The sequence below is a fragment of the Lactuca saligna genome, chromosome 7 (assembly GCF_052625555.1).
Source record: "Lactuca saligna cultivar CGN05327 chromosome 7, ASM5262555v1, whole genome shotgun sequence".
Taxonomy (NCBI): domain Eukaryota; kingdom Viridiplantae; phylum Streptophyta; class Magnoliopsida; order Asterales; family Asteraceae; genus Lactuca; species Lactuca saligna.
Genome location: NC_136423.1, coordinates 165,383,262 through 165,407,018, shown reverse-complemented (window position 1 = coordinate 165,407,018; position 23,757 = coordinate 165,383,262). Strand labels below are relative to the sequence as shown.

At 31.7% G+C, this 23,757-nt stretch overlaps 2 protein-coding genes across 3 annotated transcripts; both read left to right on the top strand.

The window, feature by feature from the left end:
- Positions 1-1,425: 1,425 nt before the first annotated feature.
- Positions 1,426-4,745, top strand: HEI10 (RING/U-box superfamily protein). Of its 2 annotated transcripts, XM_078964963.1 has the most exons (10): positions 1,426-1,516; positions 1,729-1,867; positions 2,541-2,666; positions 2,767-2,839; positions 2,939-2,984; positions 3,125-3,155; positions 3,303-3,558; positions 3,652-3,821; positions 4,009-4,312; positions 4,443-4,745. In XM_078964963.1, exons 3-10 carry the CDS (start codon positions 2,597-2,599, stop codon positions 4,447-4,449), a joined length of 957 nt encoding a protein of 318 aa, XP_078821089.1. In that variant the 5' UTR covers positions 1,426-1,516; positions 1,729-1,867; positions 2,541-2,596; the 3' UTR covers positions 4,450-4,745. The 2 variants fall into 2 exon arrangements, with proteins under 2 accessions (XP_078821089.1, XP_078821090.1); XM_078964964.1 differs by lacking the exon at positions 4,443-4,745 and having other exon boundaries at positions 4,009-4,316.
- A 13,618-nt stretch (positions 4,746-18,363) lies between these two features.
- LOC145004784 (zinc finger BED domain-containing protein RICESLEEPER 1-like) lies at positions 18,364-22,338 on the top strand. The gene is made up of 4 exons (XM_078963774.1): positions 18,364-18,636; positions 19,544-21,517; positions 21,599-21,673; positions 22,105-22,338. Exons 2-3 carry the CDS (start codon positions 19,564-19,566, stop codon positions 21,649-21,651), a joined length of 2,007 nt encoding a protein of 668 aa, XP_078819900.1. The 5' UTR covers positions 18,364-18,636; positions 19,544-19,563; the 3' UTR covers positions 21,652-21,673; positions 22,105-22,338.
- The last annotated feature ends 1,419 nt before the right edge of the window (positions 22,339-23,757 follow it).

The following is a 23,757-nucleotide window of genomic DNA, read 5'->3' as shown; positions in this document are numbered from 1 at the left end:
ACTTTTCGAGCGCGACAAATTCGATACAATTTTGTAAATTCGAGATAGAATGAGAATTAGCCAACGAGGTCTAAATGAAAGTTGAAGATCTCTTTAATAGGAACTCAACAGTAAAAAGGCAGACAAAAACGGAGCTCGTAGGCAAAAGTTACGGACGAAGCTTTGAGACTATTTTACTATACAATTCCTATAAATAAGAGATGAACTCTTCATAATTTCCTCACACCTTCAAACCTTTCTTTCTCTCTCTAACTTCTCTCTAACCTCCCTAAACCCCTCCCAAGTCTAGGGAACCTCCCTATCACGAGAAGAAAGCCTCGGAGCGCCCGACGGCTCCGAGAAGAAAAGCTTTCGGCTCGGAAACGCTGCTCCAGCGAAGCTTGGTTTTTAATAAAAACCCGTTGTAAGTGAGTTACGCCTACACTATATTTAATATAGATTTTATTTAATTATAGTAACATTATAAGGACCTTAAAATAATTATTTGGACTAATATTATGAGTTATATTGAGTGTTATTTAACGCTTATATAATAGTAATAATAGCTAGACTATTAATTAGTTGCGATTAACGTTAAAACTCAACTCTAGTGGTATTAATACTAGGTTTTGGTCAAGGAAAAAAATTGTTTTGAGATAACGAAGTGTGTGATCGTGGGTTCGTTGTTGGAGCTGCATGCAAGCTTCCCATAGCTTGAGGATTGTTTCTTCGATTCAAATGCTCTTTCCTATCAAACCGTTCCAGATTGACTTCAATCTTTTGTGCTCCAATGTAAATCTTATTTAGATGTTTCTCAAAAGAAGGAATTTCTTGAATCCGTATGAATCTAGCAAAACCGAAGTTCTTCTTGAGACGGTTCAGCTTCTTGGCAATATAGACATCAACAACTGTCCCAAATCTATTAAACATCCGCCATAATGCCGCTTCATTCTAGTTTGGAGGAAAGTTTTGAACGTAGAAGGTTACAACTTTTCCATGTATGTCGAACTCTCTCCCGTATCTCTTTCTCCGACGTGCCTGACTCCATCCCCCGTGGTTCTCTCTCCATTTGGGTATACTTCAGAGTCGTTTTTTTTACTTAAGTTTTTGTCGTGTTTTAAAATTTTAAAATACAAATTTATTGTTTTCTATTTTTTCATAACATAAAATTGAAAAAAATATAAATTATGGAAAAAGTTTTTAACAATTCTTTTATAAAATAAAAGTTAATGAAAAGTTGATAAGGACAATAAAAAGTTTAACATCAGGAACGGTTAATAACAGTTTTAAGAATAAAAATTGAATTTAATAAACTGTTTAACAACAAAAGAGATTTTACTTAAAAATAATAAAATATAAATATATAAATTCAATAACGCTATAAAAAATAAAAAAGAAGAACGTCTTACAGATGAGAGGAGGCGACCATTGACCGTGACACTTTTAAATAGTTGCTATTACCGCCATTATAATCTCACCGATAGCGAGCAAGCTGCACAGTGCACACAGTGATAGCAACGATCGAAAATTTTGTTTTGTAAGTGCGATTTGAGAATTATAATGTTTGATATAATGAATTTTAGTGTTGCTATGTTATCAAACAGTTTAGCGGATTGAAATCTAGTTTGCCATACGAAAATCGACAGGATCAGCATGTTTTATAGCCTCGAAATTTCGAATTCACCGATTCAAGCTTCTCGTATCATGTCAATTAGGTTTAATTTATGTTATAACTTGATGATTTTGCAGATTTTCGTGCTTGATCGCAATCCGATCGTTTTTGAAGCTGTGATCGGATATGTTTCGTAACTTGTTCTAGTCATTTCGAGTTGAGCCTCAAGTTTGATTCACGACTACGCTGATTCTATCGGTATTTCCGAAATTGAAGGTAGTGAATTTCCGGTCCTCTTTTTCTATTTCATGTCATAAGTTTTTGTTCGTCTGTAGTAATTCATCATATCACATATTGCCTTGGAAGAAAACTTAAGAAACAGAGTGAAATTACTAATCGCCTAATATTAAATGTTGAGCGTGAAGTTTGAATTACTTTTGCTAACACTCAGAGGCATGTAGTTTAAGGTTCTACATGGCTAATTCAGAAGAAGACCGAAGTAGATCTCATGTCAGGTTAAATCGTTCAATCAGACAATGCTTATAGTAATTTTGGTTATCCGGAAGTTGTTAGAAGCTTAAAATTGCTTCATCTTTGACATCTGCCATCATCTTCTCATATTTAAACTACGGAGTATGCTTTTCTTCAAAAACAGTGACACAGAAGTCATCTTTAATGGCATCATCTTTTGTCATTCAGTTCTTTTTACAATGCAAAGTTTTTGCTGCTGTGAGCCAACATAATACAATGTAGTCATCTTGTTCACTCTCATATTCTAATATGTTCAGATTAGTGTGCATATGGCTTTTAGGTACTCATCTTTGATGGTAATCACAATTGATCAAATGGCTTTGTTCATAGCTCACTGTTTTTGGTTTTCCTCGAGCTTTCCACTATGCATAGAAAAACTGCAAACTTCTCATATTCAGATGGTCATCTTTATCATTAGGTATTATTAAGGACTAAGAAGCATCAAATCATCTGAAGATCATCATATACACTGCAATGAAGTGTAATGCATGCTGGAGGGAGCTAGAAGGACAAGCTATTTCTACCACATGTGGCCATCTCTTGTGTATCCTAACCTTATAATCTTATAGACTGTAGTCAATTACACTTCTTTCAATCAGTGCATGACATGATACACAACTTATTTTCCTTAATGAGATTCAAAGGCCACGAAGATGCCAGTAAGATCCTAAGCAACGATGCATCTTGCCCTATTTGTGATCAAGTACTTTCCAAAAGGTACTTTCTAGTTTTCCACTTCCTCTATGTATCATCCATAGAATACTTCTATCTCACATTTTAGTTGATTTTAAACTTAATATGTGTTTTTGCTTTCAGTCTAATGAAACCTGTGGATATCAACCCAAATGAAGAATGGGTAAATGTAAGAAAGCACATCTACAAGAGTTTTCTGTTAAAATATTTACTTCAGTATAATGTTGCAATATCCAAATTGATTTTCATTAATTACTTTTACATTTCAGTATTCATATATCTTAACTTCCTTCACTTGCTTCTCTGCAGATGGCTATGGCTGGCATATCTCCACAAATATGTATCCTATTTACTTGAATATGGTAATCAGACATATTAATGTATCATGTATGTGATCCATATATATATATATATATATATATATATATATATATATATATATATATATATATATATATATCTTTATCTTTCCTTGACACAAATAAAGTAATGAAGAGTGCATATAAAAGTGTCATGTTCTATATTGGACAAAAGGAACTAGAAATGCAATTCAAAATGAACAGGATAGTAGCTCAGTGCAAACAAAAATGCGAAACAATGCAAGAAAAGTTCACAGAAAAAATGGAACAGTTGCACACTGCATATCAGAAAATGGGCAAAAGGTGTCAAATGATGGAACAAGAAATTCAAAACTTATCCAAAGATAAACAAGAACTCCAAGAAAAATTTTCTGAGAAATCCAGGTCAGCAGCCACTTGTCCACTTGTCCCCTGAATTTACAAACAGTGAAATTAAAGTTTCACTTTCATCAATGTTTTTACTTTTTTACTGATAAGGCAAAAACGAAAACTGGATGAGATGTATGACCAATTGAGAAGTGAGTATGAGTCGGTCAAACGGTCAGCCATTCAACCTGCAAACAACTTCTTCTCAAGGGCTGCTGGTGATTCTGATCTGTTTTCCAGTCCTGCTAACATGATGGATAACAGAGATCCCATGAGGAAAGGTAATCTCATTTTGTTTATCAAAAGTTATTTCAATATAATACATGCATATATAGAATTATAGATATACTCACTTTTTCATATTATTATCCTGAAAAAAAAAGAAAAAACAAAGTACATTGCTATTATATATAAGGGTTAATTTACTTGGTATTCCCCAAGAAATGCTAGTTCACTTATTTGCTGCAGATTGGTCGGTTTACACCCCTGACACTCCAGGACCTCGGGAAGATATATGGCCAGGAACCACAAGACAAAACAGTTCTAACTCTGGTGGGCCCTTCGACATCTCTAATAGCCCACCTGTAAAACATTCTGTAAATCCAGTTGAAAACAGAAGAAGTATTGGTCGCCAGATGTTTGGCGGTGGTGGTGGTGGTGGCGGCGGTGGTGGTGGTGGTGGAGCAGGAAATCCTTCGATGACGTTGAGAAATTTGATATTGTCACCAATGAAAAGGCCTCAACTTTCTCGTACCCGACCTCAGTTGTTCACGTAAGAAAATATTTTTAGGTTTTAATTTAATCGGTGATTTTAGTTTTTAGTTTTTGTTAATATATATGCCATTTGGTTTTAACTTTTAAGTTTTAACACTGTTATATTGGCTTATTTTTATTATTGACAGGTTGTAGATAACACTTAAAGAGAGAAGATCAAGATTATATGAAATAGGGTATAAAATAAGTCTACTACTTCTGGACTACTCTTTTTCTATAAATCTACTGTAAGTCATCTTTTTGAATATTCAGACTTATTTTTACTTGGTGAAAAGTCCACTTAAACGTATGTTGACTTGTTACTCCTTTCGATACTAGAATATGATGCAAAATTAGGTAGCTACTATGAAAATGGGATTGTTTCTACTGTTATTAGAAAGAAGGTTGAAACTGCTATCAACTGCCTTATAACTGCCATTTTGAATTTTTGATGAGACTGCATGTGTAAGTACACACGATATCCACAGGGAACTATTTAAAATGTTTTTGGGAGTTACCTTTGGTTTACAGTTGTGCTACTGCCATAAATCCTACCTTAAATATATTTTAAGTTTAAGTTTAATGGGAAAAATAATTATTCCACTTAAAAAAAATTAAATTTCAAAATTTTAATTGGAAAAACAATTTTAAGTTTAAGTGAACCTGAACTATATTTGGTTAAATTTCAAAATTTTAAATTCAATGACACTTTAAAAAAATTATTCCACTGTTTATGCGATCAAATATGATCAACCGAGTAATCCAATACTTTCATATGCGGAGGGGGATGATGGGATCATCTAGTATTGATCGAGATGTGTATATCCAACTATATAAAACTTTGATGGAGGACGAATAATAAATGCCAAAGAACTTCAACCGCAAGTAACGAATTGGGCAACTATATGGCATAAAAAATTTTAACTCATGTTTCGCCCAATGAATTCCACAACCTTGACATTTTGGCTTGGTGGAGAGAAATGAAACCACAATTCTTGACACCGTTATGGTTTGTGATTTACAAGCTGTCTAAGCTTCCATGGTAGCATTAATTTTTTTTTTCTCTTCATGAAAAGGTCATATCGAAACGAAGGTTACGACTCACCTTTCGATCATGTGTTTGCTTGAAGAATTACTTAAAAGACATTGAAAGGATACAAAATTACATTCCGTTTGAAGTACCACTTTTACCACCCGTCTAACAGTTCATCCTAGAATAAAAGATTGCACATGGAATACCTCCTCGAATGACCGAAGTAGATGATGGTGAATTTGAAGAGTTGCCAGATTAAAAATATTTGATTATATGAAGACAACCAATTTCAAGTCTATAATTGCTAGAATTTTTGGTTTCGACATTTATGTTTTTATGTACTTTAAAGTTCAAACTATGTTGTTTTATTATCTGCATTTTAAAATCAAATATAATACAAGTATTATTTGGTTGGGGTAAATTTTGAATAAAAAATGTTTTATTTATAGGTTTAACCGAAACCAACTTTTAAAACACAAGTTAATCCACAACTGAAACTGGTTAGACCGGGTATCCATTTGTAAAAAAACTAAAGTTAGGATGAATTAATAATATAATTCTAAAACTTGGGCCAAAAGGATAAATTTTGGATCAAATTTGTATTAAAATTTAAAATCTGAGCAAAAAGTATAAATTTTGGACCAAAATTGTAATTAATTTTGAAATATGGGCAAAAAATATAAATTTTGAAAGTTGGATGACCTATTGACCGATAAACAGGTTAAATTGAATACGATTATCGGTTTTTGGGATTTAATTGAATAAAGAAAATATAGGAACTAAATCGATTATAAAAAGTATAAGAACTTAATACGTAAGAATTTTACTACAGTTTTTCCTATCACATTTCAATGAAGGGGGATTCTATATGCACCCATTAAATACCATTTTAAAAGTCAAAATGATTTTGACTTGTACTAACTCAATTTGATGGGAGAGTGTTGACTATAGCAAACCGATTAAAATCATTTTAACAATTGGAATTATATCATATTTACACTTCAACCCCCTTTAGGTTATAGTATTTAGTATTCGTGTAATGTACGAATTCAATTTTAATTTTACGAATAAAAAAAAAAAGATTGACCGTTTTATTATTGATACTTGTTACTTTGGCATATTATTTATTATATTCACATGGATTGTATTATTAATACTTTCAAACTCTATATTATTTAAAAACCATCTATGAATTCTTTAAATATAACAAACTTTTTCAGTTACACCCCTTAAGCTTATAAAAGTTCCAATAAAAATTTCAGCTAATACACTTTAGGTTTATAACTATTAACTTAAAATCAATATATTAATTTGAATTATTTCTTCATATATATATATATATATATATATATATATATATATATATATATATAGGGGAAGGCTCATGCGAAAACGCAAAGAATATGTGAAAACGCGAGAACCAATAGGAATGCTACACATCATTAGTTATGTTTTATAAATTTTTGTTAATTTAAATTATTTAAAAAGGGTATATAAGTAATTTATTGAAAAAGGAATTGAATCAGTTTACAAATTACTAAACCGTGTGCGTTAACTGCTTTAGCGATAACTTCTTGTATGAACACATTAATCTTTACGCATTTAACTCAATTGCTTTTTCTTCTAACAATTATTCATAGATTGAAAAAGATAATCGTTGATTTTAAAAACATTTAATTACCATTTGAAAAGATGTCTACGCACGAATTTGAAAAGTCATCTTCTTATGATTTTAATCATGAAGGGCATAAATCGTTCCGATGTTCAGCTATTGAAATTTCAGAATCATCATTAATTGAATATACCAAAGGTGATACAGGCAACTTTTCAACCATTATTTTACTATATATTATTGATTGATTTTAAAAGAATATACTAACTATTGAAATAGATGATTACGCAATCTTTTAAATCATTATCTATTTTTTTTTGTTCCATGAAGCAAGTGCATCTTTCAATGATTCAGCTATTGAAATATCCAAATCAACATTAATTCAACACACCGAAGGTGATAAAGGTAAGATTTCAACCATTATTTTATTATATATTATTGATTGATTTTAAAAGAATATACTATCAATTGAAATACATGATTACGCAATCTTTTAAATCCTTATGTTCTTTTTATTTTTCCATGAAGCAACTGTATCTTTCAATGATTCTGCAATTGGGACTTCACAATCAACAATAAACAAAAATTATAAGGGCAAGTTTTCATACTTTATTTTAAATATATATCTATATATATATATATATATATATATATATATATATATATATATATATATATATATACATACAACAATATATAGCTTTTTGAAATTTTGACAGGAAAATCAACCATAGATAAAGAAGAACTGTATCATCCAAATGTTCCCGCAGATTTGATTCCTAAAAAAGGAGAAACTGTGTCAACTGTAGATGAAGGAATTGAAATGTATCGAACATATGGAAAAGCTGCTGGTTTTGGAATTAGATTAGGATCCACAACTACATATGGTGACTACAGTCTAAGAAAAAAACATGTAAGATGCAACAGATATGGACAACCAAGAAAAAAAATCCATTGATACTCTTACATCCAAACGACTGAAAAAGCAGGAAAGAAAATCATATTCAAAAGTTACAGGATGTATGGCGATGATTGGTTTTGACAGAAATTATAAAACAAATACTATTACTGTATATGCATTTGAAGAAGCACACAACCATCCACTTACTGAATTTAATGAAGAAAGTCTTTGTTCTCATAATCATAGACTTAGTATTTCTGATCAAGAACTTATTTTCAAAGCTTCAACTCTCAACATTGGTGCAACTAAAGCACACAAGATACGGGCATCATTAAAAGGAGGATATGATCATTTGCCAGCAACAAAGAATGATTTCAAGAATTTTTGGAGAGATTATACCAATATTGTTGGACCCAATGATGCTCAATGTGTTGTAGACCAGTTGATAATTCGCAGGGATAATTATCCAAATTTCCATTTTGAATACAAGTTAAATGATGAGGAACTAAGTGCTATGTTTTGGGTTGATGAAACAGGAAAAGAAAACTACTCTAAGTTTTCAGATGTTATTTCAATGGATGCAACGTACAGAACAAACAGGTATGATTATATATAATAAAATATAGTATATATTTATTTATATAATTTTTTAAAAATTTCAGGTACAATATGATATTTGTTCCTTTCACTGCTATTAACAACCATGAGAAGACAATCAATGTTGGAGCAGGACTAATATCAGATGAAACAATTGAGTCATACTCCTGGTTATTAAAAGATTTTCTATCAGCACATAAAAAAAAACCAACCATGATTTTGACAGATATGGATCCAGCTTTAACTTCTTCTATATCAAAGGAGCTTCAAGGATGTACACACAGATTATGTATGTGGCACATAATGTCAAAAATGCCTTCAAAGGTAATATATTAGTTTATTCATTAAATTTTATATATCTTATGTAAAAATAATAATATCCACACATTTTAAATGACAGATTGATCCCAATGTAGTTTCAAATTCAGATTTCAAGAAACGCATAAATCAACTAGTTTGGAGTATGAATATTGAACCATCAGAATTTGAGTGTCAGTGGGATATGATGTTGGATGAATTTGATCTGAGGGAAAATAAATGGTTAGATGATATGTTCAACAAGAGACACAAGTGGATTCCTTCATACTTTAGAGATATACCTATGTGTGGCCTTATGAAAACTACATCTCGGTCTGAAAGTTCAAATTCATTTTTCAATGTTTTCTCCAGTGCAACAAACTTACTTGTAAACTTTATGTTCAAGTTTGACACTGCACTTTCAAAGCAACGTCATGAGCAAAAAAGATTGGATATTGCATCAAGAGATACTTCTCCCCAACTTTTATTTGCTCCTGATCCTTTGAAGATTGAAAAACATGCTTCATTAGTCTACACACGAGAAGCATTCCTTAAAGTCCAGAAACAGATTAAAAAGGCATTTTATCAGTGTTTTCAAAAGACTTCTATCATAGTTAATGGCTTTCAAGAATGCACAATCGTTTACAAGGAAGTTAAGTCAGGCAAAAGACCCGAATTTAAGGTTAATTTTAATTCTATTTGTTGATGATATTTATTTACAATTATTTTAAGTTCTATCTTAATATTTGTTTAATCAAATATTTTGATTATCTTTCAGGTATCTTTCAATGCACATGAACAAACAATTGACTGTGCATGTTTGCATTTCCAATTTTTTGGAATACTATGTAGTCATGCTTTTAGAGTTCTAATAGATTATAACATATTCGAGATACCCCAGAAATACATTTTGGATCGATGGAAAAAGAACATATTGGATGTTGCTTTTCAAAAGGTAAACCACAGATGGCAAGTGTGCAATACAAATATTTCTAATCTCCTGCGAGATGCTTTTTCATATTATGAGAAATGCATTGATACGGTTGTTCATGACAAGGAAACATTACAAGAATTGGTGAATGCTCTTCAAGAATTAAGTGTAAATTGTGGAAAGAATGTTGCATCTAAACCAAGTTCAAATCCAATAAAAGAAGTTGTTGAAAATGTCATTGGACTTCATATTGCAGATGATATTAAAATCAAAGTACCTAGTGGGATAAAAACAAAAGGAAGTGGAAAGAGAAATAGAATCAAAAGTGCAGCAGAAAAAGCAATAGCTAAATCTCTTTGAGCAAAACGTATATGCAATGGATGCAAGCAATTAGTCAACCATGATAGAAGAAACTGTCCGATAAATCGTTCCAAATTCCTTAAGCCTTTCAAAAAACAACAATAAATAACTTCATTTTATTTTTTAATTGTATGTACTTATGCTTTATGTTACTAATATTAGGGTTAAAACTTTGTAATGTTTCTTAAATTTATCTGAATGTTTGTTACGTATGAAACGTATTTATATATATATATATATATATATATATATATATATATATATATATATATATATATATATATATATATATATATATATATATATATATATATATATATATATATATATATATAACGAGCATTCAAAACCAAAACGGCATATTAACATACTGTAACATCAATACAAAACTTATTATAATAACATCAAATATATAAAAATTAAAAGCAATCCGATTATTTCATAAAAATCATATAAAAAACATCATTAAAACATAATATAAAATCTTATTTCAATTACACCTACAACCCATACCTTATTGGAAAACAAATATATAAAAATTAAAAGAAATCCAAAACTTATTGTAATAATAAAAAATAAATTTTAATGTAATTTGTCATAAGGACAAATTCTTATATCATGAAAACCAACTATTTTGCAGAACTTACAAAATCTCTTTCCTTCAAATTCTTCATAGCAACTCCTCTGTGCAACTCTTTTGTCATATGGACAATTCCTAGAATCATGATCCATTAATATTTTACATAACTTACACAATCTCTTTTCTTTATTCTTAAACTTTTTTTCATGTAAACTCTCCATTATGTATATTTTTGATTATCTTTTAGACATACATAACCCACACAACATCCGAAATATATGTTAAGACATTTTCAATTCATCAACTAACTATTCACGAATTGTTCTCCTTTCACTTACATATTAACCATTCTTAAAAATATTTACAAAACTAATTTAATAACTATTCACGAATTGTTCTCCTTTCACTTATATATATATATATATATATATATATATATATATATATATATATATAACAATACTTGTGACCCAGCCCGGCCGTAACCGGCACGAACCGGAGCCGACCGAACTTGGTGGAAAATATGAACCGAACCGGACCGCCAATTAATACCAATTCCCGGTTCCAAAAATCCACAATAAAATCGTCTCGGTCCATCCCGAACGGTTCTATTCGGTTCTGGTTAAATTACCGGTTCCGACCGGTTCCCCGATGCAAATGCTCATCCCTACTTCTCACCATTACAAATGAAACAACTTGTAGCTTTAACACATAACTATACAATTTAACAAAACATCATTAACACATCGACTTTAAAACATGTCTTACATTTCATCAATTCACATCTAACAGTAAAAGATAACATTATATTATCTACCAAACACTTATAGCATACCTAACTAAAACTAAATAATAACACAAAACACTGCTACTGCATAATACTAAACACAATCACTTCTACAACCTACCACTGCAGATTACTAATTTAACAACCATTACACCTTTTCATGGACCAAATGCTGAGAGACGAGATCCTATGTTAATAATAGCCTCATGATACATAATCCGCCTATCATTAGCAGGCATCCTTTGATATTGATTAATTAGATTAACAACTTTAGGCTTCATTATGTTCACCTCACTCAACAGTATTTTCAAACAATACCTCCTTCGGAGATTCCTTATTTGAAGTAACTGTTCAACACCTTCCCTTTTTAAACCACAACACCATTGTGCTAACGGACCTCCTTTATACGTTTCCATATGCCTCATTAAAAAAATACCGCAATCATTAGAGTTACCTCTTGTTTTCCAAGTCATATATTGATCTACAAAATCAATCTCATATTGAACCGCAAACGCCATATTATGATTTATTTCTTGTAGATACCTTCCAAACATATATTTCTGCATTGATATATAAAATTATTTTCACTTTTCAAAAAATATAACACAAATCCATTATAGTAAAATTAAAATTTAATCAAATACAAAATCACTTACCAAATTAAGCATAAGATCTGGATATGCTTCGTTGGAAAAACTGTACAATATGTTGTCCAAAATCACAGCTTTGCGATTCTTAAAGTCATAAACAAACACAAAATAGTGATTGTTTGAACGTGCAGGAAAAAAAACCTGGAAATCAATATCATAATTTCACTAATACCCTTTATTCTTTGAAATAAATAAATAAATAACATATTACAACATTACCATATCAATTCCTTTCAACCTTCTTCTATCTTGAGATACACCCAAACAGTGAACAACATTCTCTTTGAATATTTGGTAATCTTGTTCAGTTTTTGATCCTTTTATGTGCATAAATGAAGGATCCTACATATTCAGAAAACACTAACTATCAATGTTATATCCAAATAAGTAATAAAATTAAAAAGAATATGAGGTTTACCAAAACAGACGTCTTGAAAAAGAAACATGAAGGAGTGTCCATATTTCTTACTCTCTCATCATAGTTTAAAACATCGACAAAGCAATCAATTGTACCAGAAAAAAGATGTTCATGCGGGTATAAACTCTCAAACATATGGCATTCTCCATGTTGACCTGATATGCTTTGAAATAAGTTGTCCCTACAAAATTACAATATAAATATTAACACATGACAATTTAATAATAACATTTATTAATATAGTCTAAACATTACATTGGATCTTGGCATAAACTGAATACCCAATTTGATATGATATTCTCCTCCCTCGTTAAATTTGATTCAATATCAACAGCACGAATAACAAAAGGAGACCTTCTCACCGGTGGTAACATTTGGTTTCTCTTTGGCCTTGATTTTTTATCCGGTTCACTTTCAACTCTTTTACTCAAATAACTTGGAACATCCACTTTGTTACCGACTAAATTCACTGGCGATTCAAATACCACTGAAGACTTTGATTTATCTTGAATTTCAATACCCGAACTCAAACAATCCTTTTTTGGGGTACACATCTCAGATTCTATTCCTAAATCAAATGATGGTACATCTTCATTCATAAAGTTGTTTCTTTCATCGTTCTCACCATACAAACGCCCATTATTTTTTCTGTAAAACCCTTTCCCCATTTCCTTATTTGTGAAAGACTTATCCTCAAAAGTAATTTTCCTTGATAATGAGTCAGACCTTGAATGATTCTTAAAATCACTCTGTTGGAATTTTGAAATATCAAAAACAAGTTGTTCTAATTTCCCCTTATAAAAATGAAATATTTGATGATTTGCATGCTTTTGCAATGCCATTTCCACTTTCTTGGACAAGTCAGACACAGCCCACTGAATATCTGACTGAATATCCTGTAAATATAGTTACAATACATTAATAAGACGTTTGCAATTTTAAATTTTTTAATAAAAAAAATACAATTACTCAAACTTACTAATATGTATCCACTTTCAAGTTCTTCATCACCCTTTTCAGCATCAACTCCATTACCGAAACCTCCATTGGCCAATTCCTTGCTTTCTCTAAATTTAAGTTGTTCTGATGTCCAGAAATTAATTACAGGATATCTTCTCACAATTGACATTTCCTTACATTTAATCCTGTCAACATAAAGCAACTACACAATACAATTTTAATTACAAACAAACATGTTATTTGTATTTATTATTATATATACTAAACAAATAATTTAATATCATATATCGTCAGAAATTCACATGGTCCATTAAAAAATGATTTTATGTCATTCTTGCTCCATATCAATTTCTCCTCCTTCACACAGTTCAATATATATGAACACCAATCAATTTTATCTAACTTAGATGAACAAGACAAATAAGGAAGTACTTTCATATTACATCCTCCTTGTTTGGTACATGATCCAAAACATGTACAAACCAGAATTATGAAATTTGCAATGAAAACCATATCAGCTTCACTTCTCTCTACTATCTTAACCACCAAATCAGAAGGAACTACTAATGACAATGGTTTTTTAAATTGATCTTTCCACATTTCAAACCAATCCTCATTGCCACGAACACCTAGACAACTTATCTGCTCAACACCCAAAGGCAAACCTAGAACCTTATTCACCTCTTCTCTTGTTACAACAATATTTCCAACATTACTCTTAATCACCATCTCCTCATGATCAAAAGAATCCACAACAAAGTAACATAATTTTGTTGGTATACTTTGAGTCTTCATATCAAGCAATGACCCAAATCCTATTCTTCTTACACAGTCTTTTTGGATCTGATTCATAGAATTGACAGCCCCATAAAGAGAATTAAGCGACACGCGAGCATACAAAGATTTCACATTCCCAGATTTACCAGCTTTTTTTTTATAACTTTTCTATCAGATTTGACTATGAACTTCTTAAAACCCTTAATACTCGCATCTTCATAATCAGAATCACTTGAAAAATCATTTTCACCTACAAAACATAACCAAAAAATACAATAATAAAATATATGTAACCGGGACCTTCAAATGTTAATGAATGTATATTACCGTATACACTTTTTTTTTTTTTTTTTTTTTTTTTTTTTTACTTTAGACATTGACTTCTTAATCTGATGTCCATCTTTCTTAATCTTCAAAGAATTACTCGAATGTATTTCAACTGTATTCTTCAGATCTGACAATAGTTATACATATAAAACAACTTAAATTTATTTAAAATTAAATGTAAAAACTTATTTCTCAACCACATACCTTCATCAAAATTTCCCCCCTGACTATGTATATTATACAAAACAGAATCAGAAATTTCTTCATCATCTTTCTTAATCTTTGAAGACCCACTAGAATGTATCTCAATTGGATTTTTTATATCTGACACAAAAAAGTCATCTGGAATTTCTTCGTCATCTTTCTCAATCTTCACAGAACCACTTGAATGTATCTCAATTGTCTTCTTCATATCTGATACAAAATATAAATTTAAAACCACAAAGTTTTGATCAAAAAAACTACAATGTTTTGTATAAACCACAAACCTTCATCGATTAACTTTTTCTGGAAAAGTAAATGATCAACTGAATAATCGTCATCCGATTCTTCGTCATCTTCAATTTCAATTGGGTTATCAACAAAGTTTAAGTTCCGATTAACATTTCCTTCAGATTCCATTTGCAAAACCTTCTTTTTTTTCCTTTGCGTATTAACCCTTTTCCTACTTGAACTAGCATCCAAGATCGCTTTAAACGCAAACATCTAATTCGAAAATATTAACATACCTCCAAATAAAACAACTTCTTTGTTCTCGTCGTATATTCAGATTATATTCACGCTCCAGGATTTGGGAAGTTACTAAAGTTCTTTGACATTCAAAAGCCATTATCCAGAAATTTGAAATTCAAAATCTTTAATCCAGTTACTAGTTACTACCCACGATTACATTTCCCTATATATAATTACTTTATTGCCCTTATATTTTTAATCAATACTTTTATATAATTCAAAAATAAAAATATAAATCACATACATGTGTCCAATTTTTATTGGTTCTTGCATTTTCACTTCTTCGTTTTTTTTTTCACATGAACCTCGTTGTATATATATATATATATATATATATATATATATATATATATATATATATATATATATATATATATATATATAATATATATATATATATATATATATATATATATATATATATATATATATATATATATATTATATATTATATATATATATATATATATTTTATATATAAATTGTGCATATATAAACACTTTCGTCAAAAATAATTAAAAAAACTTGTATAATGGTCATAGTCTCGTAAAAAAACCCTTTAATATATATTTAACTTTTAATTTACACATTCAACTATTGAATATTGAAATTGCCATATAATATACCAATTTTATTTTGTACAATATCTTAATTTTATTATATGAATTTTAATATAATATTTCTAACTTTAAAATTTTCTTTAAATTTTAATATTAACGATATCAACCGGTTAACAAACCTAACGAACATGAATATAGATTTATTCATATTAGTTCATTTAACCTTAAACGATAAATAACGATCACGAACAATTAAACGAACAAGAAAAAACATAATATGATATTTTTTTCACAACTATAATAAATAAAATTATCATTTTCATTTACTGTCGTAGTAGTATTCATTTACACCGCACTAAAATAAAGATAATGTATTTATTGTAAATATAATATAAGTTAAAGGACCATAAATATAAATATAATTATATTATTTTGATTTGATTATAGTTGTATTCATTTACACCACACTAAAATAAAGATAGAGTATCTACTACCTATTGTAAATGCATGATAAGTTAAAGGATCGTAAATGTAAATATAATTATATTAGTTTGATTTGATGGTAGTGGTATTCATTTACACCTACTGAAATAAAGATATAATATTTATTGTAAATGTAGGATAATTTAAAGAACCATAAATATAAGTATAGTTATTACTTTTGCAATGGAATGGTTGGTCAATTTCACATGAAGATAAGTGGAAGGGGTATAGAGTGTTATTATCTTTTACAAATTATAAATAATTTGTAAATAAAAAATTAATTAAAATAATTAATAAGAGCATAACAGTCTTTTAAGGTCGGACTAACCGCGCAACAAAAAGATGTAATAGTGACCGTCCGAGTTAAGAAAAAAAGTTAGCGATCAAACTCGTAAATTACCCAAACCACAATGATTATTCGTGTGTATATTTGTGCTTGAAAAAATTGGAATATCAATATATTAATAATATATTAATAAGGAATGAAAGTAATTTTTTTTAAATAAAAAAGAATATAAAGAATATGGTGGGGTAATGTTAACTGTAAATGTCACTTATTGGTTAAAAACATCATCTCAATTTAGGTTTGGGAAAATGACTTATTAAGGTAACTAACTATTTCAATTGTCCATATATAGGTAATGTTCTTTTTTTTGTACACATTAAGGTAACTAACTTGTTTTGTTTGTTCACATTTAGGTAATATGACCGGCTATCACCTGTTTTTGCTTATGTGGCATCCACCTGGCATTACGTGGCATGGTGCATATATGGGAAAATGACTTATTAAGGTAACTAACTATTTAAATTGTCCATATATAGGTAATGTTCTTTTTTTTTATACACATTAAGGTAACTAACTTGTTTTGTTTGTTCACATTTAGGTAATATGACCGACTATCACATGTTTTTGCTTATGTGACATCCACCTGGCATATGACTTGAATACGTTACACCTACGTGGCATGGTGCATATTTTGTCTTCATTCGATTACACTATAACTGTGTCATACGATTCCACCCCTAATTCTAAACCCTAGATCGATCGATGATGGCTTCTTCTTCCTCATCTTATTCTTCAAAATGACAAGATGAATTTCAAGCTGATTATCGATTGCGGTTTACCATCTCGTGTGAAGATTTCAAGAACTCCTGCAACATATTCAACAATATTGATTTACCATCGAGTTTTAACGAACTCTAAATTTTCTTCAATGGTTGTCAGGAGTTCTTGAAATCTTCACACGAGATGGTAAACCGCAATCACATGGATGATCAGCTTGAAATTCATCTTGTTGTTTTGAAGAATAAGATGAGGAAGAAGAAACAAAACAAGTCATATGTCAGATGGATGCCACGTAGGTGTAACGTATTCAAGTCATATGCCAGGTGGATGTCACATAAGCAAAAACATGTGATAGTCGGTCATATTACCTAAATGTGAACAAACAAAACAAGTTAGTTACCTTAATGTGTATAAAAAAAAGAACATTACCTATATATGGACAATTGAAATAGTTAGTTACCTTAATAAGTCATTTTCCCATATATGCACCATGCCACGTAATGCCAGGTGGATGCCACATAAGCAAAAACAGGTGATAGCCGGTCATATTACCTAAATGTGAACAAACAAAACAAGTTAGTTACCTTAATATGTACAAAAAAAAGAACATTACCTATATATGAACAATTGAAATAGTTAGTTACCTTAATAAGTCATTTTCCCTTTAGGTTTTAGGTAAGGTGGTTTTGACTTAATTAATAATGTGGTTTTGACCTAATTTTTTGGGTGTGTTTAACAACACCCGTATAATGAATACATTTCATGATCGTTATTACCAAATTTATTTTAAAACACACCAAACTATTTGTTATATTAACCAAGAAAATATTTATTGAATTCAATTTTAAAGAAGTGTAATTATAGGGATCTTATTCTAATGACTTTTATGAGAAATCCTCCACCATAAAAAAAATAAAAAAAAATAAAAAAAAGGGAAAAAAAAACTTGGCACATACCCCGGAATAGGATCCACTATCCAGCAATCACAACCGCAAACCCATTACACCCCATCCCAAAAGATTCGGGAAACCAGAAACCTAACCCACCAAACAAAACCCAAATCACGACCCAATTCGATCTCATCCACCTCCCAAATCGGGGGTTTTCTTCGGGTTCTCAGTCGCATCCAGATCCTCTTTCCAATTCCTTTCAACCCCATGGACAAAACGAACCCTAACCCTACATAATCTTCCCGGATCATCCAATCGGACTCTGGGATACACGAACACCGAGAACATTTAAAACATACAAAAACAAACCCGCTGCAAAAAGGTGCGAATCTCTCTTCTTTATTTCTTCATGGTTAATACACCCGTGTTTACCTTTTTTCTTATTTTTGATAACTGATGTCGAGCTATTGCTTTCATCCTACAAGAATCTGCAACTTTGGATGTTTGTTTTTTGTGGTCTTGTGTGTATTGATGCGATCATCGAGAATTTCGTTAGTTTAGAAAGTACCAATTCTTCATAGGAGTAGCTACGCTTTTGAATTTCGATTCATATGAATTTCGATATTTTCGTCAACACATACGATAATTCTTCAAAACTAAGTACTATAAATAGAATAATATATAATAGTATCGTGCCTAACTATGCAAAAACTGAAATCAGGGTCACTCTTGCGTTTGAGAAGTAGTATACTTGTGTTACAAAATCGAAGTATATCTGAATCTTAGAGGTGGAAATATCTATTTGAAAGGGGCCGAAGAAATTAAGGGTTTGGAAGATGGTGTTATTGATTGTTTCTGCTTTGTAATTCTTTGATGCTGCAAGATCATGCAACTAACATTGAATTAAGAACAATTGATGTCATCATATATGATTATTTTTCGCATTTTTAGTGTGTTTTTCTCTTGTAATCATGCTTGAAAGTCAAATACTTTCTGTTCATTATCCTACCCACCTTGACTTCAGATGCGAAATGACCTCATGGATCATCAATTTCAGTAAAACGCACATGAAACTTTATAAAAAAAAATACTAAAAACTGAATACGGTTACCATTCATTTCTGGAAAGCTTCGTTTTAGGCTGTTCACCATGATTTTCAAGAACAGTCTATAATACATATTGAATGTCAACTTTAATTTTCTCGATTCTTGTGTGTATTTTGAGATTAGAGCACCTTTAGTTCTTATAAACTGACGACATCCCTTTATATATTTTTTTCAATCAAATAGGTTTCCATCAAGTTTATACAATGGAAATACAAGCTGAAACACCTGCCAAAAAACCAAAAAGATTAACATCTGTTGTATGGAACCACTTTGAAAGGGTGAGAAAAGCAGATGCATGTTATGCAGTTTGTGTACACTGTCAAAAAAAACTAAGTGGATCAAGCAACAGTGGCACCACTCATTTAAGAAACCATTTAATGCGATGTTTAAAAAGATCCAATTTTGATGTGTCACAAATACTCGCTGCAAAAAGAAAAAGAAAAGATGATACAGTCAGCATTGCAAATGTCAACTATGAAGACATACAAAGAAAAGACGACAACCCAATCCCAATTGCATACAAGTTTGACCAAGAACCAAAGATGGAAGAAACAGTCAACCTTGGAAGTGTCAAGTTTGACCAAGAAAGAAGCCGGTTTGACTTAGCCCGTATGATCATGCTCCATGATTACCCCCCTACCATGGTTGAGCATGTTGGATTCAAGATTTTTGTTAAAAATCTTCAACCCATGTTTGAAGTTATCACAACGAGTGTAATTGAATCCGATTGTTTAACAATTTACGCGAAAGAACGACAAAAAGTGTTTGAAATCCTCCGGAATCTCCCCGGGAGAATCAGTGTTTCCGCCGGAATGTGGTGGTCGCCGGAAAACACCGAATACGTAAGCTTAACAGCGAATTACATCGATGATCAATGGAAGCTGCAGAAAAAGATTCTAAATTTTCTAACTTTGGAATCTTCACAAACAGAAGACTCGTTATCTGATTTAATCATAAAATGTTTAATCGATTGGGACGTTGACCGGAAATTATTCTCGTTGACTCTCGATGATTTCTCCTCTTACAATCATATAAAAGAATGGTTTTCCCAAAACCGACCCGTTTTAAAAAACGGGGAATTGTTCGATATAAGATGCTCCTCACATCTTATAAAATCCCTCATGAAAGACACAATGGAATCACTAAAACCCATGACAGAAAAGATCCGTGAAAGCATCCGATACGTGAAAAGCGCGATGTCAATTCAAGAAAAGTTCAACGAATTTGGTCAACAGGCTTCGGTCAACACCTCAAAATCTTTATTTCTTGATAATTCGATACGATGGAACTCAACATATTTTATGCTGGAATCCGCGATTGAACACCGTAGCGCGTTTTATTTACTCCAAGAACACGATCAAAACTACACCATGTTTTTATCGGATCAGGAATGGAATTGGGTGGTTTCCGTTACTTCACTTATGAAGCTTCTTGTCGAGGTTACATTCGTCTTTTCACAATCCAACTACCCAACCGCAAACATATACTTCCCGGAGATTTGCGATGTTCATATCCAACTAATCGATTACTGTAAATCCCCAGATGATTTCATCCGTTCACTAGCCGAAAAAATGAAGGGCAAATTTGACAAATACTGGGGGAAATGCGGGTCGGCATTGGCGATTCCGGCGATATTGGACCCGAGGTTTAAAATGAAGCTGGTGGAGTATTATTATAAACAGATTTATGACTCCGACGCTCCGGACCGGATTCGGGAAGTTTCCGAGGGTGTACGGGAGCTTTTTAATGAGTATTCGAGTGAACCGGGTTCCGGTGACACCGAGTCGACTCAGTCAAACGGGTTAGTGGGTACGGGTAATGTGGTGAGGGATCGGTTGAGAGGTTTTGATAAGTTCTTAAACGAGACTGGAAACCAGCAAAGTGGGGTTTCGGATCTTGATAAGTATTTGGAGGAACCGGTGTTTCCACGGAATCATGATTTTAATATCTTGAATTGGTGGAAAGTTCATACTCCAAGGTACCCGATTCTGTCGATGATGGCGAGGGATATACTTGGGATTCCGGTGTCGACTTTGACTCCGGAATTGGCATTCCATAGTGGTGGGAGAGTGGTTGATCATCATTTGAGGACGGTTGATCCTGATATAAGACAAGCTTTGATTTGTGGGCAAGATTGGCTTAAAATGGAACCCGAAGGTATTTAATGAATTAAATCATTTGTTTATTACTCTTTTTGTTTAATATATTTGTGTTGAAAATGCTTTTGATTTGTGATAGATACTAATACCTCTAGCCTTGCGGTTGTGCCCCTCGCTGTTGAATTGACGTAATTGCCCCTGCATCACCCGTATGGTATGTTTACGGCTTTCATATATCTATATATTTTTTATTCCATTTGTTAAGTCATGTATGGGTAAAGTGGCTAATGACCATTTTACCCTTACATTCCAACAAAACGTTTTCACAATATTCATAAATTTTACCCTGAACAATTGTTTCTCGGTTGTGTGGTAATTAATTACTTGAAGGTTAGTGAAATTGATTTTATGAGGGTAGCAAGAACTTTATTTGAGAAGGGTAAAATTGTCATTTATTGATATTTGGATGGTTTTGTTCAGTAAAAAAAACGAAATAATATTTGTTTGTACAATACACTATTCAAACTATAACAAAAAGAAACAATCTTTACGTCTTATACTTATTAAGTTCATTAGGTCAAAAAGAAATATTTGAATGTAATATTTGCTAATTTTCTGGTTTGTATTTGTTTGTTTTGATGCAAGGTGGATAGAATTTGATGAGCGTATATCACAAGAGGGCAGAATGGTAATTAGGACATTGCATTTGATCATTAACCCAAACCCCAAAAAGAAGGGAATGAATGTAGCTTTTTTTTTTTATGGAGACTAAATGCACATTGATAGAGGTTTATTTTTTTCCTACTTGATTTCGAGTTATAATCTGTCTGAAACTTCTAATTTGATGGATTATTAAGTGATCTCTTTAGGGTTTTTTTGTGTTTATGTGTATGAAGGTATTAGGTGTTTGATTGTGTACCAAAAAATGGGTTTTTGATCTTTATACTTTGGAAAATCTACAGAAAAGTCCCAAACTTTTAGGAAAGTTTCAAAAAAGTCTTAAGTTTTTTTAAACATAAAAGTTCCGATTATTTAATATTGACAAAACTGCAAAAATGGTTCCTGTGGTATGCATTTTTTTGGGGTTTTAGTCCAAACCATGAATTTTTTGGCTCCGTGATCCTTTTGACATGGTTTCATTGTGTTTTTGGTCCCTCCGAATTGTGAAATGACTGTAATACTCTTGAGGTATTTATTTTCCATCTTTATTTCATTTCTTTTTAAATATAATACTATTTTATTTATTTTAAGAGTTAAAAAAATAAGAATAGAACCCACCTCTCTCTCTCTCTCTCTCTCTCTCTCTCTCTCTCTCTCTCTCTCTCTCTCCACCGTGACTACTCCCAAGCTCCAAGTTCTTCTACTTGAACAAGATCTGAATTATGAATAATACCTAATTACTTCCTTATCATAACCCATAAAAAGATTTTCCACCTCTAACAAAACCTAGAAATTAACTTCATGTTCAAATTCAACACACACATGCATACACCTGTAAAAATGGAACCCAGATCGATGGTGATGGTGGTGACTTGCGATGTTTCAATTTTTCATCTTCCCTATCTCTAGATTTCAATTCCTATTTCAGTATCCCCAAATGAGAGCCAGTCGAAATTTAATTTTGATTTCAACGACAAGGAGGTGATGTAGGGCTCTCGAAAAAAAACGAAGGCCCCTGAATCGGAGACGGCGTATTTGATTTCTTACCACTACCACAATTAATTGACCTTAAATCGATCTTAAACTTTCATCATTTGTTCAACCTCAATGTGGATTCAGCCAATACGATACCAATAGAGGAGAAGTCGGGGATAAGTTTGAATCTATAGCCAAGTCCATCTTGTTTCTTGAACAAGGATTAGAAACCCATAAATCCTTTCAAAAACCTAGAAATTCTGTTAACCAAATACAACTAAATGATGTGCGTATTCGATTTCGAAAAATAAGAAGCAAACACTAGAGAAATAAAGGAACAAAGCTTGCTCCAGTGGTGGTCGAGAAATCTCAAGGAAGGGAGGGGCAACCGATCTCTGGCGAGCCCTCCTTGGTTCTTTTTCTTTGGCGCTAGTAGCAACACACGAAGGGGGAGGAGACGATCTTTAGGGGTGTTTGGGTGGTGTTGCTCGGTCGGAGGAGGAAGGAGAAGGAAGCTCCGGTGGCCGACAACCTCTTCCCTGGTGGTGAAGAAAAACGAGAAGGCATGACTGAAGGAAGAGAGAGAGAGAGAGAGAGAGAGAGAGAGAGAGAGAGAGAGAGAGAGAGAGAGAGAGAGAGAGAGAAGACAGATGGGTCCCATTT